Here is a 27,560-nt window from a genome sequence, read left to right on the forward strand (position 1 = left end):
CCGCATATATGTGATCTGCTTTAATCAGTCTACAGCAGTTGGCTACTTTATACTAAGTCCAATTATTGTTCCGACTTTCGTAACGAAAGTACCGGAATATTTGTGCTCGGGTGGGTTTTTTTCTTCTGACAAATTTCGACTTTTTACTATCCATTTTTGACGGAATTTTTTCATGTTATTGCTCCTCCATAGACCTGAAAAGGTAGTCGGAACAATCAAGGCTTCGCCCTGAAACGAGCAGTCTTGTTATGTTTGCATGGCAAAAACGTGGTAACTGAAGCTTCTACAGGTAGACTGACAGCATTTCAGACAAATTTCGACTTTTTAACTAGCCATTTTTGGCTGAATTTTTTTATATCATTCGAAAGGTATTGTATTCCTGAGCTCAAATTTGAAAAGATATTTCAACTGTGATCATTTTTCGTAAAATTACGGGGGGTTAAAGATTGCCATTTTGGCCAATTTGGGACAATTAACGCGCGATATATTCCGCGCAATTAACGCGTAAGCGGAGAGTTAATCCGTCTTAGAAATCGTTCCAAAATGGTCAAAAGAAGCTTATTTGCCATAATTGGTTCGTTACAAGGAGCGAAATCTATCCTTTTGTATATTATATGGCGTGTGGGGTGATGATTTTCATTAAAAAAAATTCAAATTTTAGAAATTTTTTTTTAATTTTGTTTGATTTCATTGAATTTTATATGTTATTACTGCTCCATAAACCTTAAAAGGCAGTCGGAACATTCAGGGCTTCGCCCTCATACGAGCCGTCTTGTTTACATTTGATTGGCAATTTAAATGCCAACAACGAGTAATTTTATAGCAGACTAAATTATATAACACATAAAATAACATCATTTTAAATTGATAATGCTGTTTTTGAAAGTGTTGTATAATTTTGACTGCTAAAAAGTTACTCGCTGTTGACATTTATATTGACAACCAAATGTAAATATCACATTTTTCTTGAGACTTGTCTTACAGTTTTCAGAACTGCAAGATTTTTGTTCCGACTTTCGTAATGAAAGTAACGGAATATTTGTGCTCGAGGTAGGTTTCTTCTTCAAACAAGTTTGAATGAGCTCGATCTTGAAAAGATATTTAACCTGTGATTATTTTTTGTAAAATTATGGGTTTAAAGATGGCCATTTTGGCCAATTTGGGACAATTAACGCGCGATATAATTCGAGGTAATAACTTGTTAAAGTCGTAAGTTTGGAAATTCAAAAAGGTTGTTAATAAGTTGTATTGTAGACAAACTGTTAGGCATCAAATCGAAATCTTACTGTACTCTTTTATTTCAGATCCCATCGGACATTAGAGATCGCAAGGTCAAGACAGCAGGTCCCCAGACAGAAAGAAGAATTGATAGCACTTACATAAACTCAAACTGGTGTCTATCTAGAAGAATTGATAGCACTTACATAAACTCAAAACTGGTCCCTATATCATTCGGGCAAGCACAAATAAATTTAAGCGTAGATAAAATTTATCAACTTTATGTTACTGTATTGTATTATATAAATGTACTAGTTGAGTTTTTAGTTTTGTTGAGTTTTCTCACCCGCCAAACCTCTCTTAAGGTTACTTTTTTTTCTTTTGTCGTTTCGTCGATTCCATCATTTATGTTCTACGCGGTGGATCATAACCCCCCCCCCATTTTGTCTACTCCGCGTCTCTGCCGTGTTGATTTTCGCGTCGCCGCTTCGTGCTGATTTTTATTGCGTCTTCCACCGACGGGTCGTGGTGAGTTCACACTAAGCGACGGGACATCCTGTCCTTCGTTCGTCGCACCTAGGGTTGGTTCCCTTCGGCCAATTTCCCACTCACTATCGTATTCGTCGTCGTCGTCTTCGCTCTCGTCCGCCGAGTATTCCACTATTCGTTGTTTTGTTGCTTTTCTTGCATTTTCCATTGCGGCCCGGTCCTTTTCCGCTTTTCGTTTATATTTGTTCGAATCGCTTGAGGCTGGTGTACTGGTCACGTTCCTACTCGGTCCAGGGATGCACTCCTCGCTTTTATTCCCAATTAGGCCTTCTTCAGCCGCCGATCTAAAAGACACACCACTCCGCCTTAGTAACGACCCTTTTTTCATTTGCACCGTATGTTTAGTCATTTTGTCAATTTTTAGTGGCAAACGTTTATACCTCCTTGGGTCCTTTGGATCCGTCTTCCCGGTCCTTTGATACACCGTGGTAGAACTTGCTTTATGCCTTTTCAGCCATGTTGGAGTCTTGGGTGGGCCTGGTTCCTTGGGGTTCACAACTTCCGGAGCCTTAGGATCCGCTACTTCGTCATCGTCCAACATGATTGGAGCTTTCCTATTTTGGGGGGCGAACACTAAGTCACTTCTCTTCTCCCAATCTAGGGTAAGTTCAACATCTGGGAGGTTCCCCGCCTTGTCTAAACAAGATAACTTTTGATTAACGACATTGTTCCAATTTAGGTTTTTTAATGACGGCCTTTTCGTTAAGTTTCGCAGTGCCGTATTAGCTTCTCGACCATGGTATGCTTCGAATGGCGTTAGTTTAGTTTTAGAGTGTGGCACGAAACGTAATGCACTAAGCGCACGGGAGATCATCTCCCCAAACTTGTAGTTCTTATTTTCCTGGAGATAAGTCAACACGTAATTTTTTATCGACCCAATAGTCCGTTCAACCATTCCTGTTGCACGATGGTCCTTAACCGGAGATTTAATAAGTTCAATACCTTCGTAGTTGCAGAAGTTTTGAATTTCGTTAGAGAAAAACCCCGTGGCTTGATCCATGTGCAGTTTCCTTGGGTGTCTATGAGTATTTATGTACTTCCTTAGGAATTTCAATACACTTTTTGATTTGTTGCTTGAACAAACATACGCTGACGGCCAATGCGAGAAAGTATCTACTGCTACAAGTACATATTTTTTCCGACCCCTAACATAGTTTACTGGACCCCAGAAGTCTAATTGGACCAAATCATTTGGTTCCTTAGGATTGTACGTTTCCCCCATGTCATTTTTGGGAATGTCTGGTTTAAGGTTTTTACCTGCTTCTACACAACTTTTGCAGTATTTGGCTGTGGCCGTGATATTTCGGTGCATAAGAGGAATCCACACGTCTTCTGCTGCCGCGAACATCTTATCCCTCCCATGATGGTTATAATGGAGACGATTTAGAATTGCTGATGATAGGTCCTTGGGTATCGCTAACCGGCCGTCCATCCACAGGCAATTCTCCCTTACTGTGAAATCGTTGTAATGCTGGGCGTAGTATTGTCCTAATTTTGTAATAATCTCATTTGCTCGTGGGTTCCTGTCTCTGATGTTGTCTCGGATGGTCTTCATAATTGGGTCTCTTTCAATGTTTGCTTCGATTAATTTTAAATTCAAAACTTCTGGGTGTTCAATTTTCTTCACGATTTTACTATCCGACGGCACTATGGAATAGATCCATTTTTCATTTTGTACTAGTGGGTACGATAAACCGGGGAACTGATGTGGAAAAGATATAATTGTATTCAGTTTTTTAGAATTAGTTTGTTTAGTATCAAGTTTTTCAGGTGGTATCATTTCAATATCGGAATCCGAGCTAACGCTGGGAGGTTGACTTAGACGGTTTAACACAACATTTAGATTAACATTTCCCGAATTAGTTGATGTGTTGACTATTGCCGAAGTTGGAGGATCATACTTTTCTGGCGAATTACTCATGTTATTTCTCCCAGAGTTGCTACTGTATTTTTTCAAAGTAATTGGCTTTTCACTATAATCTTTACTACTGTAAATTTTCAAAGTAGGTGGCTTTTCACTGCAATCTTGTAAGATGGATGGTTCGCACTTATAGTTTGTTGACACCGAAGGTTTGTACTTGTACTTAAATGAAATGGAAGGGTTTCGAGGGTATTGAATAAATTTTTTGTTTTGGCAACTGTAATTTAAGCAATGAGAACAAAGTCTGAATCTCGTTCTTCGGTATTTGCATATTTCCTTCGGTATGCAAATATCTCGACGCTGATTGGTTAACCGTCGGTTGCATGTAAACACGCCCTCTATTGAGCGTTTGTGCTCACGGTGAATATTTGCATAATTGTCTGTTCTTACATTCTCATTGGATGAAACTGCTTTCGCTGTGTCGACACATGACTTTACGCCCCCTACCGTCGGTTTTCGTTGAATGTTGTTCACTTCTTGACCCCTAGGCTTCATTTTGTCCTTAGGCTTCAACGCCGCGTTTATCATTCTTATCTTTGCTACTGTAAAATTTTCATCGTAATGGCTCGTCTCGGGTGCCTCTGCGGACGGAAACCGAGACAGATAGTCAGCCATCCCCATTTTTGACCCTTGTCGATGTTCAACCTTGAAGTCGTATGGCACCAGACGATCATACCAACGAGTTAAGCGACTGAAAAATGTTTTATTTCCTTTTGGTGACGAATTCAACAATGTGAGTAGCGCTTTATGATCAGATATCACTGTGAAATATCGACCGTATATATAATTCCGAAAATGTTCCGTGGCCCACACTACCGCGAGTAATTCCAATTCGTTTGTGGAGTATTTTTTCTCAGCCTGATTAAGGTAACGAGATGCAAACGAAATCGGATGCCATCCGGAGGCGCCATACTGTTCTAAGACGGCCCCTAGGCCATCGTGGCTAGCGTCACAAATGATTCTAGTTTCACGGTGAATGTCGAAATGTCGTAATTCGACGATATTTTTCACAAGCGATTTTAATTGTTGGAACGCATTTTCGCACACGGGCGTCCAAAAAAAATCATTATTTTGGCTCAATAGTGGCCTTAACGGTGCGCTTAACTCGGCAAGTTTGGGTAAAAATTTGTGTAAGCTATGTAACGAACCCATCAAGGATTTCAACTGCTTTCGAGATTTCGGGATTTTCAAGTCTTCTACAGCTTGTGTTTTTCTTACTAAGGGCGTTATACCACTTTCCCCAATTCGAAATCCAAGCCAATCGCACTCAGTTTTCGCAAATTCGCATTTTCGCAATTTTAACGCGACATTGGAGACGTCCAGCTTTTTCAATATCTTTTCCACTAACGCAATGTGTTCGATTTTAGTTCCTTTTGAAGCAATTAAAATATCATCAATAAACGCGTTAGCCTGGGGGAACTCCTTCAGTAAATTATCTATTACCTTCTGGAATTCCGCCGGCATTGACGTAAGTCCGTAAAAACCGTTTTTAAAAGGATAACTCCCCGTGGATTTTCCGCCGACTAATGAGAAATTGCATTGCTCGCTTGTTTTCTGTTCTAATGCGACTTGTCCGTACGCGTATGGGAAGTCCAATGTTGTAAAGAATACATTCCCCGATTTTTTCTCCGCAATAATCTGACTTACTCCGTCAATTAATTCGTCAATATTCGGCATCTGGTACTTATTTTTGTGTACCTGTTTATTCAATTCTCTTGATTCTAGTGCTAGTTTTATGCTTCCGTCCTTTTTTACTGTAATGACGACAGGAGAGACGAAATACTTATCTGAGCACTCTTGTAATTTTATGATATGTCCTTCATTTATCAGCCGATGAATCTCTTTATCCACCTTTTCTTGTAGACTGATTGGCACCCTACGCCCTTTTTGTTGTATGGGCTTCAAATTTTCAAAAAATTCAGCTCTTACTTTCGCATTTCGGATCTTCCCTATCCTAGTAAATAAATTTGGGTACAACTTACAGAAGTATGTTTGCAATTCGTCGTATTCCTCCTCCTCTTGACTGGTCCCTTCCCCTGTGATTCCCATCACTTTCTTTCTTTGAACTAGCTCGAGACCCAGGGTGCCCATCAGGTCGCGCCCGAGGATTGATTGATGATTTCCGGATATTACTGACACCCGCGCTGGTGCTGCCCAGCCATTTAGTGACATCATCACTGTTACTTTCCCTAGTATGTTTATTCGATTGTTGTTGTAATCCAGAAATTCCTCTTTTGACGGTTGTAGTTGAATGTTTGCTTTTCCTAACGTTGTTTTTAGGTCGTTTATGCTGAAGATAGTTACTGGAGATCCACTATCTATCCACAACCACATCTTTTTACCTGACACCTCCACTTGAACGCGGCCCCCAGGGATCTTTAATTCGGTCTCATTTTTCTTCCTTTTTATCGACATTACCATGTAGTCATCCGATCCCGAAGTCATGGACTCGTTTTCCCCACACCCCTGCTGATTCACCCACGATACTGGGTCTTCGTTCAATTCGTTTACGTTCTGCGTACTTTGATGATGCTCATTTTCCTCCCTGACCAATCCGACTCGTCCACGTCCTCTCCACTGGTTAGTACCCCTTCTAATTCCTCGGCATGTTCGTTCAAAATGTCCCAGTTTTCGGCATGAGTTACATGTTGCTCCTTTTGCAGGACAGCTCGCGATGTGGTCCAGGGTAAAATTTGGCGCGTCGCAATTGTAGCACCTACCCTACGGTTATTTCCGCTTCCCCCACTACTACTTGATCCTTGGGTATATCCTCCACGTCCCGCACGTCCTCGGCCTCGAAAAAATCCTTGTCCCCTTCTTATATTATTTACTGGTTCCTGTTTTATTGAAATTGCCGGAGCTGATGATGCTGGTTTTCCCGTATATGATTTGTATGCGCGCTCACCACGTTCATATGATAAGGCAATCCGGTAAACTTCCTCCGGTAACTTAGTTGATCGTGACAATTCTCGTTGGCAGTCCGATTCCCGCATATTCATAATGAAAATATCACGAACGTTTTCGGCCGCGTTGGCAAAATCACATCTTCCTGCTAGGGCACTAAGTTCCGCGTGAAATTTTTCGAAAGTTTCGTTCTCACGTTGTTTTGGTCCGTAGAATAGTCCCCGCTCATGAGTTACATTCCTTTCACGTTGGAAAACATGTTGCATCTCATCTAGAACCCGTGGGTATCGTTCAGTTTTAATGTTAACCGTCGGTTTCCGTGCTTTGAATATTCGTTGCGCCTCGTCTCCGATACATAGATATAGATTAGACTTTAACTTCTTTTCCGACTCGAGACGGTTTTTCCCATTTACTTCTTCAGGCAACGCCGTGATAGCCGCCGCATTTAGCGTACTCGCAAAATAGAAATCATCGGGATCAATGTCGTATTTTGCTATCATCCCCCAGTGAAATTTAATTATCCACTCCTCCCAATATACTGGAGGTTCCGGCGTTCGTGTTTCCCAAAATGCTACTATATTTAATGGATTTTTTCCCCCTCCTTTTTTCTCTGCTGGCTGCGCCATGTTAAAGTCGTAAGTTTAGAAATTCAAAAAGGTTGTTAATAAGTTGTATTGTAGACAAACTGTTAGGCATCAAATCGAAATCTTACTGCACTCTTTTATTTCAGATCCCATCGGACATTAGAGATCGCAAGGTCAAGACAGCAGGTCCCCAGACAGAAAGAAGAATTGATAGCACTTACATAAACTCAAACTGGTGTCTATCTAGAAGAATTGATAGCACTTACATAAACTCAAAACTGGTCCCTATATCAAACTCTTTAGCGGAGATTTATTCCGTCCTAGGAATCGTTCCAAATTGATTGAAGGAAGCCTAGTTGCAACAAGACTGCTCGTATCAAGTCGAAGCCCTGAATGTTCCGACTGCCTTTTAAGGTTCATGGAGCAGTAATAACATAAGAAGTTAACCAAGTTTTTTAAGTTTTTTAACCAAATTTGAACGAATTCTAAGACGGATTAATTCTCCGCTTACGCGTTAATAGCGCGAAACATATCGCGCGTTAATTGTCCCAAATTGGCCAAAATGGCAATTTATAAACCCCCACAACTTCACGAAAAATGATCACAGGTAAAACTTGTTTTCAAATTTGAGCTCAAGACAACAATGCCTTTCGAATGATATAAAAAAACTCCGTCAAAAATGGCTATTTAAAAAGTCGAAATTTGTCTGAAGAAAAAAACCCACCCCGAGCACAAATATTCCGTTACTTTTTTTAAAAGTCGGAACAAAAACCAGCAATATGCCGTTGCCAGAAAATTACTCGTATCGAAAGTCGTAACAATAATTGACTTGTTACTTGGAGCGATATTTATCACTTTGTACTTTATATGGCGTGTGGGGGATGATTTTCACAAAAAATCTGATATTTTTATATAAAAAAAATGTCTCTTTTTTTATTACTTTTCATTTTTTCATGCTATTACTGCTCCATAGACCTTAAAAAGCAGTCGGAACATTCAGGGCTTCGCCCTGATACAAGCAGCCTTGTTTCAGTTTTCTAATTAATTCAATTCTTGTGCAAACTATGGTTCTTACACGAACGAATGTATGTCCTGGAGCCATTCCCTCAAACCAAGGTTCATCACCCTTATATGGTTGTTTCTGTCTTCCTGACTGGCTTGCAGGCAAAATACGGCCACTGAGTGTGAACCAGAGGGTTTGTCATTCACTTCACAATCTTCGGTAAGTTCGAACATTACTTTCTCCACCAATTGGTCTAACTCTGGGTTCACACTTCCAGGGTCAAAATGGCGACCAGGACCACGAATTTCATTAATTTTGCCTATAATTTGCGCATTAAAACCAGAAACTGTTGGACAAACTTTCGAGGGTATCATGAACGTGTTCTGTATTTTTAAGAACCTTTCATAATCGAATACAGATTCTTTTGTTGGCTTATGCCTGTTCTCCTTGAAGTAGTCTTGTTCTAACACGCAGAACATATAAACCTTGAAAAAAGTAGGTGACATTTTATCATCCAAGCAGTAGCAGGACATTTCTTCAATCATATTAGCAAAAATAGTCAGATGACGCTGTATTTTCATTTTAGAGGTTCCCGGAAGAGAAGATTGACATCCATCTCCATATCCGATCGCTTCTCCTGGATAGTTGTAGAATTGAGACATGTTGATAGTCCAAAGATTAATCAACTTGTGAGCTGCCAATTCTAAAATTGTTGGTCCATATTCCGAAACCTCATGTAGTTCAAGACATTCATTTAAAATTAAATAGCCGAAGCTTGGAGGCAACTTTTGGTCATAACTTTTGCAATCAAGTGTGGGATCGTTATCCTTAGCATTTGCCAGATCAACCAGTACATCACGAAAAAAGTCCTTTTCTGGTGTCATTTTGATCTCTTGGTTGTCTTCCCTGAACAAGTTGATGTTTTCTACCACTTCATACGTACAATCTTTGACATCACCTCGCCGAAAAGCATTCGTGAGAGAAGGAGTCCAAATAATAAGTAAAACTATTTCCAGCTTCATGAGATTTTTGGTATGATGCTATAGTGGGAAAAGTTAAACAATGTTTTTTATTTTCAAATTGAATTTTTTAAGAACTCGCAAAATCTCTTTTGCTCAAAATTTTGATATACTCTTTGCACTAACCGAGCATTGATGCCTGAGCTTTGCTAAATATAGTATCGAATTAATCAGTTACTTGAAAATTTAGTGTTTAAAACAACCATTTTTCATTAAAAAAATTAGAGACTCACAATGAATGTCTACACTGACTACAAAATCCGTTCCTGATTTGAGAAATTGGCATTTTATACGCTGCAAATCAAAATTTTGTTTAATTTTTTCCACAAATATAGTAATTTAGTAATTTTACTTTTGAAAAGCGCTTGTCGCAAAAATCAAAATTTGGATTTAGGGTATGCAGTACGGATAATAATTTCGTCAATTGTTTTTAAGTGTTGAAATTCACAAAGTTATTCACACTTTTCAAATTGATGTTCACGAACCTCCTCAAAATAAGAAATAGCATCTGAACAAAATGTGAAGAAAAAGAGCCAATAAAAATGAACTGATTGATGCATGCCATTTTTAAAAAAAAACCAATACTTTAAAAATCCTTTGCATGTAATTTCGAACAAGATTGCTCGTATCTGGGCAAAAAACTGAAAGTTTTTACCCGAGGCAGATCTAGGATTTTCTCGAAGGGGTGGCGGATTTTCAAAATTTTCCCTAAAATTTTATTGACTTTTTAATAGGTCGACCAAATTGATTTTCTGTACGCTCCCGGACAATCTAAAGACCATATTTTGACCTAAAAAAATTTAAAAATCAGGCCTAAAAACCGTTTTTGGGATTTTTTTGAAAAATTTTGAACAAAAAATTGCTTTCTTTTTGCTGCGTGCTCCCTTTCAAAGCTACTATATATTTGGCACCAAAGGGCCCTTAGAAAGAATTTAGGGTTGGTTGGCCTAAAATGGATGTCATAAAATAATACCGAAGGATAAGAGATCGAATCCTTGAGGGGGAGGTGGAAGGAGCGTACGCCCCCTCCCGCACCCTTCCCCCTAAATCCGCCCCTGGCTCTGACACCTGTAACTGACCTCTAATATTTCTGAAGAAGTGGAAGTTTTGAAAAATTTTAAAATTGTCAGTTTTGCTTTCCATACCTTAACATGTATTATCGCGCATTTGGCAATTATAGCACGTCAAAACAACTATGAAAATGGAATTTGGGGGGAGAAGCGAAAAAGAGTCAAATATTTTAATAGAACAAACTTCATGCCTCAAATCGATATGGAACGACTTCTTAAAGGCGGATTAAATCTCCGCTTAAGCTTTAAAAGCACGAAACATATCGCGTTAATTATTTCATACTGGCCGAAACCCTGAATTTTCCGACTGCTTCTTAAGATCTTTGGAGCCGGATAATGCCAATTACGGATAATGCCAAGGTTAATTTTGAGCTCAGGACCTTTTTATCTTTCAAATGTTATAAAAATTTTGCATTCGAAATAAAATCTGTTTTAAATAAATTTTTTCTGAATAGAAATTGATGAGCAAAAAAAATTAACAAAGAAAAAAGGGGTCGAACATTACAACAAAGCAGACACGGCACGTATCAAAATCTGCGTATAAAAAGCTCCTTCAACATGCTGGTCGAAGTCGCAGCTTTTATATTTTGATTGGTTGAAGTATTTTGTTCAAATTTTGAACGAGTTGTTTTTATTTGATCAGATGGTTTTGCTTTCCCTGGTCTCAAATTGTACATTTACTTAGTGACAAGCAACGGAAATTTCTCAAAGTTCATGATATTTTCAATGATACTCTATAGCAATGATGTCTGTTTTCAAGAGAAAAAATAGGCGTGGAGTTGTGAAAAAAGCGAAGTTGTCTTTTCAAACGATGGTTTCAAATTTTCTTGATTATAATGTAAGCACTATTGAAAAAGACGTTTGTTTTGAAACAATTTCCTTCAAAAAGGTACACTCGGTGTTTGATTTCCTTGACTAAAATTAGATGTAACAAAGCTTGCAACTTTGCAATTTGAAAAACTTTCCGGAATCAAGCCAATCAGAAATTACTTTTTTTACATCAAAAAAAATATAAGCAAAACGAAAAATCAGTTAAAATACTTTTTCAATTAAAAATGAGATATTTAATTATTTCATCAAAATTAAAGATAAATCTGTTTTCGTTCAGTTTATCCGGTACCTGAAATAAACACCATAGTAATTTTTTCAGCACAAAATGCAGTAGAACTTCGATAAAACGCAAAAAAGTGCATTAAAAAACACCATCTAATAAAATGAAACATATCATCAAAATGCGCCAGTATAACGTAAAACTTGTAGAAAGAATGCCTCAATAACCTTAATTTTAGCCAATACAGAGAGAATTAAAAAAAAACAAGTTAAATGGTTTCCACATCTGTAAGCGGATTTCGCGAAAGGAAACGGATTCCGCAAAGTTGTAATTTATAATAGAACGAATATTCTTTTTGTGGATTCCAAAAATTCATCTTTTCTTGAAGCAATTTTGAATGACACAGTGTTTTAGCCATTGTTTATGGAATTTAAAACAGCAAAAATACCAGAGAAAACTTGACGCCCTGCCAAAATAAATGTACATGTTTGGTATTTTTTTTGTTGTACTGGGACGAAGTAGGTTATTTCAAAAACTTCAAAATTGGGCTTCGCTGAAAATCTAGTTATTGCTATTAAAATATCAGCGAAACCTTTTTGCTTTGGAGCTTTCGCAGAGAAATTTTTTTGAAAGTAAATTTAGGACTTATCATTTTATGTTTTCCCACAATATGTTGCCTCAATTAAACCCTTGATCTCAGATTGAGTTGTTTTCGAGAAGAATCAAAAGGTTCAAAAACGGTCAAAAAATCGAAAACTTGAGTTTTCCGTTGGTCATGTGTAAGAAAACGGCGTAACCGCTTATGCATGGGAGTTTTCCAAAACTTCTTCTATCCATTGAAAACAAAATCTCAAATTCAGGAGGGTTTTTGAGAGTTTGAAAAACCGCTCAAAAACCAAAAATTTGATTATTCTGACGGCCATAACTTTCATGTAAACGAATTTGGGCGGAGGCGCTTGTGGAAATGAGCTGAGAACCTAAATTCTCAGATTTGGGAGGGTAGTTTTTGAGAAAAAAAACGTGGGTTAAAAATTCCCCGCACACACTTTCCGAAGGTTGTAGAAAGTGGGGTGACGTAAGAAGAGACTAAGGAGTTATGTAGGCAGACAGGATAGTGGGCGTTTTTCTCATTGGTTTCACTTTTTTGAAAAACGAAAGAGTGTTTTATAAGAAAAGTTATTTTTTTAAAAATATTTTAAAAAATTTCAAAACGTCTCAAAAAATAATAGAAAAACTTGATCCCATAACTTTTCGCAATACCTGTTTTTTTTTTCCAAACAGGAACTATTAAAGTTGCGGCTTCCTCGAAAAATCTGTTTTCGGCCTGTTGCGGGATCCACTTTCAATTTACAAAATATACTCAATGTGGCCTCGTAATATTAAAATAACAGAAAAGAACACCATTAAATCTCTCTATTAGGCTATGTAACAGTAGTTGGAACGACGTCACAAAAAACATTCAGCTTAAATTGGCACAAACATAATCAAACGGGATTGATTTTTGCAATTTTTAGCGACAAATGATACAATTTTGTACCAAACGATAAATTAAAACTTAGCATTTTTTGAAAAGTTAAATAATTCTAGGAGATCAAACTGTACGAACTGGGTGATTTAGAGCAAAACTTTGGTCATGTTATGAAACAGGTAATCTAAAAAAAGCATCTCAGGTCCATGTACATAATGATACGAGATTGCATCTTTAGAGCAGCAGTAGTCACCTCCTAAAGGGTGGATGGAGAACTGTCTGTAGAAGCCTATCTTTTCCCAGGGTATTATGAACTCTCTTTGGGGGGAGAAAGAGTGGAACAGCTCTCTTCCCCCCTCGTCAACTGTTTCCTTCGACAGTCGCACCCCCGAGTCCTCCATGCATCTGCCCATCAGGATATCTTCTGCTTTGGGTTCACTGTGAGGGGGGCAGTTGGGTCCGACCTCGAAGCCAACTGTGACTAACTGTTTCAGAGCCGCCCTGCCCATGACGTATCCAGCGCCTCCACTGGGGTAGCCACCTGAATCGATACATAAAAGGTACTCTGAACTTGTAGTCATTTGTGCAGATTATTGCGACTAAACAGCGATGCTTTCAAGATATCACGACCAAAGAAGGGTTATTTCTAGACCACCGCGACCGAAGAGATGCTATGCGGGCTCTTTTCTAGTTTCACACCCCCTTCCTCTGGTAAAATTGCAAAATTAAGCTGTTCAAAAATTGTTCACATGGATTTTTGCATGTAAGAAATTTGTACAAATTTTTGAAAAAAAACAAGCCAAAAAAGGCGTTTTTAAGCCCTTTTTGGAAAAACTTGACCAAAAAATTGCTTTTTTTTGGCGCGCGCTTCCCCCTCAAATTTAGAATATTTTGGCGCCCAAGGAGCTTTTTGAGAAAATTTATGGTCAAACAGCCAAAAATTGATATCTCGAAATATTACAAAGGGGGACCCTTTGGTTTGGCACGGGGTCGAATCCCTGAGGGGAGGGTTTTATATCACTGTGAAGCTATACTAGTACTGATTCCGACTGAAAAAGCTTCAAGTAATTTTCCTCGGCATTAAGAAATTACAGTCTGAATTTTGTCCCGTATAAACATTTAGCGGAAAAGTTTGTGGTTATTCAGGACTGAGCTTTTCTAGTATTGTTATTCTTACCTTTCGCCTGAAGTTTTTGCCTTGATGTTTCAATTATTGTCTCATTTGTTCATGAACTGATACTCACTAGCTCAAAATTTTCAACTAAGTTGCGATGATAATCAGTTTTACCATTTTTGGTTATTTCGTTTTGTAATAGAGGGTTATTTCAAAAGTGTTTAAAAACTTCTTTCATTTCACGGACAGGAAAAACTAATACTTCAGATGTATAGTCACTTTTCAAACAGCAAATTTGAACGAACTAACCGCAAATACTAACCGTTTATACGATATTTAATTACGAAAATTACTGCAAATATTAGAAACACCATCCCAATAGTTTTCAAAGACAAAGTTCCATCTAAGTATGAGTTTCTAAGGCGGGAAATTTTCTCATTGAGGTCTCGATACTTCTTTTTTTTGAATATTAGATGCCTCTCCTCGAGAAATACGTCGTATATCGAGTCGCGAATATTGCTCTTGTTCTCCAAGTTTTTGAACAACCGTCCAAAAAACGGGATTTTTTGTCCCCACAGATGCGTTCCAGTCACGATTCCAGCTCTGACATTTGTTGGTTGTCCTCAAATTTAAGGGTCGATCAAACACATTCCATAAAATTAAAGGAATTCGGCCAAAAATCCAAAACTTCCACATGTCAGCGAAAATTTGTCCGATTTCTGGGTATCGCAAAAAAATCGGGTCTTCTTCGATTTCGGCCTCAAAACCTCCGAAGGCGGCTTCAATTTCATTTTCAGGCAAAAACGCTAAACTGAAAAAATTTTGCGCAATTTTTTTCAGGTTTTCGTCTTCATAGCATTTTTGAAGACCAAAATCTTGAAATTTTCGAAATATACATTGGGAAAAGTGGAACCAGCATCCTCAATGAGTAGATACTACGAAAATTTTCTTGACAGCTGCAATAACCCCGTTTTCATAGTCCGTTTTGATTGATTCGGGCATCAAACTGACCGAAAAATTTTCGAACGATTTTTCGCTCAAAATTGTAAAAAAAATTTACAGTAAATTTCTTCAGTTTTTGAGCCCAAAAATGCCCAAACTACCGGCACAATCCATTCACCGTTTGTTTATTGAACGAAACAAAAATTCTAGGCCTTCAGTTGTCGCAAAAATTACGAGACCAATTTCTTGATGAAGAACAAATTCTTTACCTTGTTTCGTTTTTCGCCATGCACCCTTAATTTTCACGTCTTCTAAAGTTTTTGGAGATTCTGGTAAGACTTCGGCTCTTTTTTGGCTCATGCGTTTTCTGATTTTTTCGTATTTAGGGGGCAAAAAACCTTCAGAAGTCCCCTGTATTGCTTCGTCATACGATTTCTTCAAACTTCCACTGACATTTTGCTCAACGCTCTGAATCACTGTTTTTCCAAAAATTTTCTTGCTGAATTTTTTTGTCTGGGGGGAGGTGATTATGTTCTCCAGGTTTTTTGAAATCCGATTTTTAGTCTCCTGTCATTGTATCACGCGATGGACAATTGATTTCACAACATTTGAAGTAAATAAAGTTTTCATCAGTTTTATTTCTTTGGAACATAAATCCGTTTATAATTAAATTTTGACCTTTTTTGTTTTTGGCTTCAATAAAAAAAATCCATTTTTAGTCAGGAAATAATAAATAAAACTACTTTAAAACATGTGGTATTTATTCTGAAAAGCTCAACCGGAACAAATTTTTTCCTTTCCGCAACCATTCTAAGTTATTTTTAAATTTACATGCAAATTTTGGGCTTCCTGACCCTAATTTTCCTCTTTGGCTGGAAGTCCCGTCGGCTTGTTGTCCGGCACCCGGAATAAATGTATCTTAAGACCTTACTTGGAGCATTCACATTGAAGAAAGAATGACTAAGGTGAACAAAGTTTTGTTTGCCCTAAAGCGGAAAGTCTCGGTAAAAAATAGGAAAACCGTAAAGCTGGGTCTGTATAAATCATTGATACTTCCTATATTATTGTTTGGTTTTACATGTGTAGCATCCACTCGGAAGGAATTACTAACGCTGGGAAACATTCCAAGAGAAGATTGTTAAACGAACAAGACTGCTCATATCAGGGCGAAGCCCTGAATGTTCCGACTGCTTTTAAAGGTTTTTGGAGCAGTAATAACTTTGAAAAGTTAAATGTAATAAAAAAATGAATTTTTTTTTTCAATTTGAATTTTTTTAAATCAAAATCAACCCCACCCCCCACACGCTATATAAATTACAAAAGGATAGATTTTGCTCCTTATAACAAATCAATTATGGCAAATAAGCTTCTTTCAACCAATTTGAAACGATTTCTAAGACGGATTAGCTCTACGCTTACGCGTTAATAGCGCGAAATATATCGCGCGTTAATTGTCCCAAATTGGCCAAAATTGCAATCTTTAAACCCCATAATTTTACGAAAAATGATCACAGGTAAAATATCTTTTCAAAATTGAGCTCAGGACAACAATATCTTTCGAATGATATAAAAAAATTCCGTCAAAATTGGCTAGTTATAAAAAAATGGAATTTTTTCTGAAGAAAAAAAACCCACCCCGAGCACAAATATTCCGTTACTTTCGTATCAAAAGTCGGAACGATAACAAGAAACAGAGACTCAGAATACAAAAAGCATCTCCGGCTCTTAAACATCTTGTGCCTTCAAATGCTTCTTCAAGTAAATGATTTTTAGTTGCAAAATCACTAATTAAAACAAGACTGCTCGTATCAGGGTGAAGCCCTGAATGTTCCGACTGCCTCCTAAGGTCTATGGTGCAGTACTAACATGAAAAAATTGGAAATTAAATGTAATAAAAACAGGAAAATTAATATCGCGAAGTATATTGCGCGTTAATTGTCCCAGTAGGCCAAAATGGTAATCTTTAAACCCCCATAACTTTACGAAAAATGATCACAGGTAAAATATCTTTTCAAATTTAAGCTCAGGACAACAAAACCTTTCGAATGATATTAAAAAATTCCGTCAAAAATGGCTAGTTAAAAGTCGAAATTTATCTGAAGAAAAAAAACCACCTCGAGCACAAATATTCCGTTACTTTTGTTACGAAAGTCGGAACAAAAAACAGCGATATGCCGTTGCCAGAAAATTGCCAGAAAAAACTATCGTAATAACTGGACATTTTTTTACGAATAACGATTGGGACTAATAAACCCCCCTTCAGCATTGCTGCAAATCCACAACAACAACAATGAAACAAAAACAACACATCATTGTTGCATCTTCTGTTTTTTTTCGAAAAAGTGTGTGATATTTGAGACTTCAACAATATAGAGAAGCTGGTCTATCATCCGAAATTGTGTTCGATGGGCTGCAATTGACTCTCCTGGGCCGGATCATCAGCAGACAAACCTCGCGGCTTATGGCATCCTCAGAAACCCGATCTAAATCCCCTCAATTTATGGTTCTTAGGCCGTGTGAAACCTGAGATTTGAGAAAAACCTGCGGTCATCGGATGAAATCAAGGACAGTGCTAAAACAATAACTCTCGCTGTAGAAAGAAACGATGCTCAAATTTCAGCCGACCACGCGTGGACGGAATTCTCAAGTAAGTTTCAGATTCAGACATAATTTTCAGGTTAATGCGAATAATTTTCAGTTTTTTTGAAACTCTTTTTCAGACTACCAAAAGTATTTTTCTGACTATAACGGAACTGATTCATAGACCCTTGCGACCGAATTTCAGACTACATTGTGAATAATTTTCAACCTAACACGACCAATTTAAAAACTATAACGCAACTGTTTTTCTAGACTATCGCCACAACATTTAACACTACACCTTGAAATATTTTCTAGGTTTTGGGACCAAATTTGCGACTAGCACGGCCCCTTTTTAGCTATTGGAACTAATTTCCAGACTAGTGCAACTAATCGCTATGCTTAACCTTGCCTAATTTTGGGACTATCGCGATTATTAAGTCGATTAATTCTGGACTATCGCGATCGAAGACGTTTTCTATAAGTTTAGCGCTTGTCTACCTAAAATAGATGTCAGAAAGTAGCACCGAAGGTGATTGTATTCGGCGGTCAGGGGGGTCGGATTGTGATGGTGAGACATCTCAAAAAGATTCATGGACTTTTCAGTCCAACCATCGACCAAATACATTTGGTCAGCTTTTTTGCAGCGACTTAAATGCCCAGATTCAGCGTTATTGGGGGCAATTTTTCAGCATTTTTGCAAACTTGAGACCAAGAACGCCATTTTGCGCCGTTTTTGGAGTGCTTAGTTTTTGCTTAGCCCAACATCACTTTCTCGCATGCATAATTTGTTTTTAAAGTCAAAGGGGCAAAAATAGGTGACCCGAGGGCTATCTCATAAACAAAATTCGCATGCAAAAAGTTACACTCACAATGTCAACGGAATTTTCAGTCTCTTGATATCTTTATCTGATTGATAATTTTAAAATCAAACTTAATTGCTTTGATGTTACGTTAGGCTATTGTCGTATTCCATCCTTTCAAGTTTACGTTGCACTTACTTTTGACAAATGGGCTGAAGAACTTGCCATAGAACTCTAGCTTCGTTGTGTTTTTAGAGTATAAGAACTTCTTGAGATTGTCCACCAATACATATGTGTCATCATCGGCCTTGAGGAACCAGTCATAAAGGGAGATATATTGCCTGTAGATGAGCTCTAGAGTGTTGCGAGTCTTGGCCCACAACTGTTTGTGTCCTGTGTAGTTTGTCACTTTGATGGTTGGGAAGGTGGAGTTGGCCTCATCTGAGATGTAGAGCGTCTTATCACATCTGTCTCCCCACGTATTCCTCACAAATACCGTCTGTTTTGCTAAATTAACATACCCGTGTTAATGGAAGTTGATGTATTCGAAGTGAGAATTGATGTTTGGGCGAATTGGCATAAATGGGATTGTCACAATCATGAATCTTTTGCACGTTTGAATTTGTTTTCCAGGGTCATCACCTCATGTTTCGACTCTCTCAGCCCAAAAAAATTGCTCTCAACTTTGTTCAGCCAAACCTAAATGTTTCGGCTTGCTTGAGATGATTTTTTAGCCAAACCTAAATTATTTTTTTCACTTGCTTGAGATTCCCTTTTGCAGAAAAATTTGGCTCTGCTTTGGAGATATAAAATGCAATTTTGGTGTTTTCTATAATGCCATCAAGTTATTTATGAAAAAGGAAAAAATGAGGACTGGGGGTACTTTCAACCCTACAGGGTACGCCAACTCGAAAGAGCTTTTATAATCTCGAAAGATCTAGCCGAGTTTCATCCAATCAAAGACAATCAAAGATCCGGCCGGTTTTGACAATGAGGAGCACAGAAGAAAAATTTAAATAGCTGAAAATACGAAGAAAACATTTATTGCTGGTTCATCGACAGATCAAAAAGCGTGCAGCTAGAACAACATGAAACAATTTCTAGTCATACCGCTTTTCATTTCAACTTTGGTCTATTTAGAACTGAGCCTCGTGATGCCTTTAGCTTTAGCTATCAAGATGAACAAGACTGCTCGTATCAGGGCGAAACCCTGAATGTTTCGACTGCATTTTAATTTAAGTGGATTCATTTAAAACGAAATAATAGGGCACTTTTTCAGTTCTCTTTTGATTTTTTCTGAAAATCTTTTTATAAAAGGCTATTTATGATGAATTTTTGTTCTTAACTGCAAAAAAACGTGTCAGCGTGAACAAGTGAACAAATTTTCCCAACATTTTTTACACGCAAACTTCTGACTAAACGAATCTTCAAGAACTCTCGGCTCTTTCCTGTTTCCTCCCTTTCAAATTCAATTTTCAAAAGCTTATTTAACGTTATTATAATGCAATGAAATTTGGCGCGGTGAACAAATCGTGTGAACAGATTTGTTCTTCATACTTTACATCGTAGCATCACGCATTTAGCCAAAATAACATATGAAACAAAAATAAAACTCGGTATTTTGAAAGCGGGGAAACTGGAAAAGAGCCGAATTCTCTTTTGTAATTTCATGAGGAATGGGAAACCGGAAAATTTTTCATAAGGGATGAGAAACTGGGAAACTGCTGAAATTTTCAAAAAAAAAACTTAAAAAAATTCAATTCATGTTTTGTTTTCAAAATCAACCACCCACAGGCTATGTAAAGTAGAAAGTGATAAATTTTGTATATGGCAAAGTATTAAATAGATCAAAGAGAGCATGCCTTAATCCAAGTTGGAACGAATTCTAAATCGTATTAAGTCTCCGCTTACGCATTGGTTCTCTCACGCGTTGGTTAATCACGCGTTGGTTCTCTCAGATGGGAGATCTTTAAAACCCCATAACTTTACAAAAAAAAATCACAGTTAAAATACCTTTTTCAATTTGACTTTAAGACTGCAACATCTATCGAAGGATAAAAAATTCGTCAAAAAATGTTAATAAAATTTTTGAAATTTGGCGTTAGAAGATAACCACCCCAAGCACAAATATTCCGTCAATTTCTTCGAAAGTCGGAATAACAAGAAGTGCTATTGGTGTCAGCAACAACTCTGTTCAATTTATGCGTTTTGAAGCTAGAAAGAAATTCTAATGACTCCCTAGCTCAATAAACAATACTGCTCGTTTCAGGGCAAATCTTCCGACTGCATTTCAGGCCCTGAATCTTCCGACTGCGTTTCAGGCTATATGGAGCAGTGTTCGTTTTTAAAAAATGGATGACATTAAAAAGTGCATAACTTTTTCTTGAGTTTTTTTGAGTATCGTGCCATTTGGTTGCAATAATTGGACACAAGACGCTAAATACATCCCTCTATAGTTTACATTTGCATCTGGGGTTATAAATTCAAGAAAAAAAATGTTTTTTTTTTGTCTATGTCAATTGTTCAATTAAAAAACTTTGAACTGACCTGAAAAAGCAGTCGCAACAATCTAAACTTTGTCTTGATATACGAGCACTGTTGTTCCGACTATTTTCGAAGAAATTGAGGGGACACTTGTGCTCGGGGCCGTTTGTCTCATCAAGACAAATTCAACCTGCAACTTTTGACAATTTTTTTCTTTATCTTTCAATCATTCGAAAAAAGTTTTCTCCTGTAATGATTTTTCGTAAAGTTATGGGGTTTTCAATTTTGCAATTTGGCCAATTGGAATATTTCATGCGCAAATTTTTTTGCGCTATTGACAGGTAGGCACGTAAGCGGAGAGTGTTAATCCGTATGAAAAATTGTTCCAAGTTGATCTGAGGCATGCTATTTGGTCTATTTGTTACCTAGCTATATGCGAAATATTTTCCTACTTAAAAGAGCGTGTGGGGTCTGATTTTCGAAAACAATTTTCTCAAAATAATATCATCCTCATTTCAAAACTAACACTACTCTTAAAAAATTTCAAAAATTCAGTTTAGTCCCGATACGGGTAGACTTAAACGAGACAACATAGCTTGACCCAACCCGTTTGGGAACGACTTCTAAGAGGATTAAAGCTCCAGTTACGCGTGATCAGCACGATATGTTTTGCGTGTTTGTTGTCCCCATGGCCCATTTGGCTATTTTTTCAAACATCTACATTTTCACAGAAACTGATCACAGCTGAAGTATCTTTTTAAGTTTGAGCTCAAAAAAACAATAGTTTTTGAAAAATGTCCCGTCAAAAAATGCTAGTTGAAAATTTTAAATTTCTCTGGAGAAAAAAATCATCTCGAGCATGTTTTTTCCGTCACTCTTTTTGAAAATCGGAACAGCAAGAAAAGCTATACGTGAAATGAGAAATTCAATTTAAGGCATGTAGTTTCTCGGAAGAAAGAAAGTCTAGTGACTGTTAGGCATTGTGATACCGACTGAGCTAATTATACTTCTGATTGAAAACTGATAAAACTTCGAATAGTAAATTTAGTATCAAATCTGAAGTCTTTTTCTAGGCACAAGATAAAGGCGGATAACTGAGTTCCGTAGCTATGTACCGCAGTCTGAATCTCAGTCTTCTAATGTTAGAGGTCAGCACAATGTCACCTTGAATAAATACTAACAATATATAAGTATACAGATAACGATATGGACCCTTCAAGGTTACTGCAGCACATTTACTGTACCACATTCCCCGAAAGACAAATAAAATTTATATGACTTAAGTATAAAATTTAAGTAGATATAGGCGCTTTATTACTCAGTTTAATGTTTGTTTGAGAGGTTTTTTCTTTCAGTTTGCTACTCTGCCTCTCTCTATCTCTGTTTTCCTCTGCTGCTTCAATTTGGAGTGGTACGCGCCACGCAGCATTCCAAGTTCGGGTAATATCCAGAGACGAGCATCCGAACTTCCGCCTGAATAAATGCCTTTCTAGTAGGCCAATTCTAGTCTCCACTGGTTTGTCCGATTCAAACTTGAGCATTACTAACTTTTTGCGGTACGCTTTAAGGACTGCTTTATGTAGGTCCGTGATATCTGCCTGCGAACAGATTAAGCGAATGCTATACCGGTTCTTCGTACCGTTGTGGTTATTGGTTCTTTGTTTGTCTTTCGCTTCGTCTCACTAATGTGGAGCCATCAGTCTCTTCCTGGCGCGACTCGTCGGAAAAACCTGGAGGAGTCTTAGGTCGATTTTCCTCTGCTGCTCCGTCTCCTGACGTCAGGATTTTTTGGACCGTCTTTGTACACCTCGGGTGAGTACTTGATCAGCTAGCTTCTCCCACTCTTCGGACTTCATGTCTTGATTTTGAAAAGCTCCCAGGACTGTCTCTGGCGTTGTCTGGCGGGTGAATTCTTTCAATTTCCCTATTTCCTTTTTTCCAGGTGTCAATGAGCTCAGTAAAATTGCTTTCGATGAGCTTGGAAGTGACGTAGAGCTATGGTAGTCCGGTTTTTGTTTCTCACTGGCTGCTGATGCCGCTTTGGCCTTTCTCGCCTCATGGACCGTTGGTCTCTTTTCTCTCTTCTTGAGTGTACCCCCCTCTTGAGTTCTTGGGATTCTTGTTATCGGTCCTACATTATTTTGTTTCGCTCTTTTTATTGCCAAATTCAAACCCCCGCCTACTCCTGTATCCTTGGATGTCACGGTTGACGGGCTGTTTTGAAATAGCTTTCTATTCGTTTCTTGCTCCAATTTCTGCTGTTAATGCAGCATCTCAACTTCCGATTAGCTCTCCGCCAGCGGTGGACTGATTGTTTTCTGTTGATGTTTTCTCTTTGCTTCCTCGGCAGTGAGACTCTTTCCTTTTTCTGATTCTTCCTGCTTCTTTGGCGATTTATTGTTTACTCTAGATGGAGCTATGTCACTTATTCGATATAGCGTCCCCTTGAAAGTGGAAGGCGTTTCTGAGAGTGTTTTCCCCTTTAACGGGTTTGTTAGGGCCTTTTCATTCGTCCTATGTTCTGAGAAAAATTTGTGAAAAAATTCTTAGATTGCTCTTGCGGTTTATCCTCTATAAACCGTGCTCCCATGAGTAAAGAAGTTCCTTTATCAGCTCATGATTGATTGTACTGGTCTCTTCCACTATCCGTCTGATATCGTTCGCAGATGTATCCCTTCGTCTGGAATTCTATCGGGCGTTTGCTTCCAGGAGAGTCTTTAAAGCCCGGGCTCGATCTCGATCATTGGCTGATTGCACTTGATGTTGAAACAGCGTACTCACGTTACGACTTTTTTACCCTTACGCACGTTCTTCAACTGTGAAGCCGTGAGGGCCGATCGCTCCAGGTGCTCTTTATCTAAATGATCAGAGTTGACTGAGAATTCATCCCTTAAAATTTTAAATTCAGTTTTTGGAAGACGTTCAAAGTGAGCTTCAAAAGGCGAGCGTTGTATGATTTTTTGCTTACTGCACATATGGTCTCGCTTTATTGTGCTAAGACAGCTTTATGAATGGGACGCTTTCATCCAAAAGCATCACCCCAAGTCCATGTTTTTGTTCCATGTTTGTTCCATGTATTTTTCAGAACAAAATTTGTTCATCGCTTCACCCTTCAAACCGGAAAACTGGTCAGTTTGTATCAATTTGGGTATTCCGTGTGTATCGATATATGTAAGCAAGAATGTTATCCCCCAGTTGATTTTGTAATTTTTACCGACGGAAATTACCGGTCTATTGCCACTAGCAAGTATGTTTTCTTTACTTTGTGGTTTTAAAGTGGTCACGCGTAATCCTTTTGTAGTTCTTGGCCTGGCTGCGTTAGCAGTGGTAGCGGTTTTTTTAACAAACTTTTGGAGTGACATATTTAGCATTCTTACCGTAGCGGGTGCAGTTTCTACGTTCTTCAACTAGATTGACTATATTTTCATTCATATGGGGCCACTACAAGTAATTCGAGACGCCCAGCATCGCTCCTTGTCCAGAATGACCAGGATGGATCCGGTTTAAGACCGCTGTGCGTAATTGTCCTGGTGCTGCTAGCCAATTTTCTACAAGAATGCAGTCGTCTACAACTGACATCTGGTGCCATATAGGATTGTTGTACGTGCCCATAAGCTCGAAACCGTGACGGTCATTCCTCTCAATGACCCTGCGAACCCTGTCCAACCACATATCCTTGGCAATTAATTCGGCTAACAAGCTTATGTCAAATAATTTTGACAGATTCAATAAGCCTCCTTTATCGAACTGTTCTGCCAGACGAACGTCGTTTTGCCGAGATGAGTGACTGAGACTACGTTTACTTCTCGGCCCAAAACGAAACTAAGCTGGGCACCGTTTTGTCAGTTGACGTGTAAATCACAGTCTCTGGATTTGCTTCGATATTTTTCAATCGCCTTCCACTCGATATGGGGAATGTTTGAGTCTGAGCTGTCTGAATCTGATAAGGTAACAACCTGTCCACCCATCTGTTGAGTCTGGATCGATACCTTTTGTTCAATCGGTTCTCATCCAACGCTGATGTGGGGGCCCTTTGATCTTTAGCTATTATAACTCCTTGCCATAAAGATAATGTTTAAATCGGTCTACCGACCATACTACTGCGAGCAGTTCGAGCTCGTTAGTCAAACATTTATTTTCATGGGCATTTAGGAAGCGTGATGCAAACGCAATTGACATCTTATCCCCCTCCCCAGCTCTTTGTTTGAGAGTTGCACCCAGGCCACTATGGCTTGCACCGCATTTGACCCAAGTTTCCTTCGAGGGGTCATAATAAAATACCTTAGCGAAATTTGCTACAGCTTTTATAAAAATTTTGCAGTGTTGTTCCCTGATTCAAATATTTTTCAATTTCTTTTTTTTCTCATTTTTGTCACGTAAAAGTGGTCTAAGTAAATTAATCAAACTTTTTGCGTTTGGAAAAAATTTAGAGGGATGGTTAATGCTACCCATGAATGATCTTAATTGCTTGAGAAATTTGGGTGGATTTAAATTTTGTATCGCCTCTGTTTTCGTTCTACTTGGAATAATTCCGCTCGGTGATAATTTGTGCACAGGCCACCTAAGTTCTATTAGAAAATTTTAAAGCGCGATGTTCCTTGTCCAGTTTTTTAATACCTCGAGAACCAACTTTTCATGTTACTTTTCGTATCATACAGACAGAAAAATTTTTTCTTAGCACGGTTTAATAATCAACCCATAGCCTTTTGAAACTCTGCTGGCATGTCGGCTAGCCGATAGAACCCTGTAAGAAATCATGTGCCCCCGTTGCTTGTCCCCCTAAACTGTTGAAAATGCATTGTTTTGCTGTTTCTGCAGTTGACTTTAGTTGATAATATGCCTTTTTTAAGTCTAATACGGTGAAATACAACGTTCCTGTCGTTTTTGCTGCTAAGATTTGACTCACTTCATGCAATGATTCATCAACGTTTGGCATTTAACACTTATTTTTGTACAATTTTTTAATAATGGGTTACGCATCCAATGCCATTTTTATGGGGTCGTCTTTCTTTACAGAATAAACTATAGGACCGATGAAACAATCGCTAGTACGTTTGTCTAGTTTCTGTATGTGTCCTCCCGATATTAGTTTTGTGAGTTCCCATTGGACTTTGTCTTGAATGTGAATGGGTGTTCTTCTACCCTTTTCTTGTACTGGGCATAGTAGAATAGTGGATATTTGAACATTGTACTCACATCATGATTTTTTGATTTTCCTCGGGGGTTAAATAGAACTTTAAGTTTCAGATAAAATGGGTGGTTCCAACTTTTTGACTGCTCGCACTGTAGGACGTCAAACCTCGATCTTTCCTTGGGTGCTGGTTTCTGAGTTGTGTGTATTCCCACTTTGCTTTGTAAGTCCAGACCCAGAATGTATTTTGTACGGCGTTCTGTGATTAGAAAAGATGCTCCTTTTACCTCTCATCCTGTGATCGGATGTTTGCTTTAAGCGCTCCCAATATCAGAATCGGGTGTTTGTTATAATCGACAAACTGCGCGGACAGATTGAGTCCTTCCGCTGGGATGATTTTTGTATGGGTGATTACTCCAGTATTTGCTTTGTTGTTGCCCAGTTTAAGAAAGATACTGGGCTCCCCGTATTTATGGTCATATTTATGATTTGATTATCAATTCTGGCAAACACCTTTAGTGATTTTCTCTGTTGAAACTGGAGATTCCTGCGTATATCAACTTTTTTGATGTTCTGTGTCTCCTTCCATCATGGATGTCTCGAATCATTATTCTCTAGCCAATTTTCGCTGTAATCTTTTGCTCGACTGATGTATAATCAATTTTGATTGACATGATATCGAAATGGTCACAAGAATCGGAGTTTCGAATCAGATTACCTTCTTCATCCGAACTAGTTGTGTCTTCCGTCACTTCGTTTTATTGTTTTGACCGGCACATTTTAGCGAAGTGGTTGGCTTTATTACAGTTCTTACATGACGTCGCCATTGCTTGTCAATTTTTAAGGTGTTCCTCATCAAACGCTCTTCCACACCTGGTACACGGCTTCTGATCTGTGCGGTGCCTTGCATTGTTCCGGGTATCATTTGTTTTCTGTTTACATTGTTCCTTGTTCGATCGTCTATTGGTTTAACCTTTATTGACTACTGCCGTGATGGGTTCATGCTTTTTTTAAATCTGTGACCCAGACAGATGGTCTTCAATTGGAGTATTCACTTGTGATTTTTGAAACGCTTGCAACGTTTGTTTAATCTGTTTGACCGTTAGAGCTCCTTTGAGGACTTCGTCTGGTGTGAAAATTTCGAAAGTTAGTGTATCTTGTAACTGTGTTTTTCATCGTCGAAATGAATAAATCTATAAATAGTTCATCTTCCAATGTGCCTAGCTCCGCTTTTGCTGCCTTTGCAGTTAGTGCTGCATGAAAAAATTTCAAAGTCTCTCCCGTTTCTTGAGCTCTAGTGAACAATTTGTACCACTCATACGTGATACTCTTCGTTTTTTCGAAAAGGTGCTTTAGCCAATATCACCATCTCCCAAAACTCGAGCGCGGAAGCCTCCCTCTATGGGTTTTTTGAACAAATTTTTTGTTGCCCTCTGTACCCAAAGTTAGGAGAAGTCTCGAAGCAAGCCGTTTTTGAACTTCGTTGTAATAACATTGTGACCGACTTTAGTAGGTCCTCGTTCTCTTCTTTCTTCATTCTCTCGCTTCCTGATCAATTACTGCTTGTGCACCTTCGCCTATTCTTGGTGTCTCGGGACGGGGAACTGCTTTTCTATGAGTGGTTTTGGGTCCTCCTTTAGTATATCTGGAATTACAATTTCTTTGACCGTCACGGCTAGTAAAAATCAGTCAAACCAAATTTTAAAGTTCCAGGGCAGG

General features: G+C 38.3%; 1 protein-coding gene across 1 annotated transcript in view; it reads right to left on the minus strand.

Annotated features, from left to right (window-relative positions):
* Positions 1-12,746: 12,746 nt before the first annotated feature.
* Positions 12,747-27,560, minus strand: part of LOC134856415 (glycoprotein-N-acetylgalactosamine 3-beta-galactosyltransferase 1-like) — a 27,015-nt gene continuing 12,201 nt past the window's right edge. The window contains exons 2-3 of the mRNA XM_063872711.1: positions 18,425-18,733; positions 12,747-13,328 (exon numbers count right to left, since the gene is read on the minus strand). Of these exons, the coding sequence (XP_063728781.1) occupies positions 12,934-13,328; positions 18,425-18,733 (704 nt within the window). The 3' untranslated portion in view covers positions 12,747-12,933. The remainder of the gene's footprint in view (positions 13,329-18,424; positions 18,734-27,560) is intronic.

The sequence above is a fragment of the Symsagittifera roscoffensis genome, chromosome 1 (assembly GCF_963678635.1).
Source record: "Symsagittifera roscoffensis chromosome 1, txSymRosc1.1, whole genome shotgun sequence".
NCBI classification, from domain to species: Eukaryota; Metazoa; Xenacoelomorpha; order Acoela; family Convolutidae; genus Symsagittifera; species Symsagittifera roscoffensis.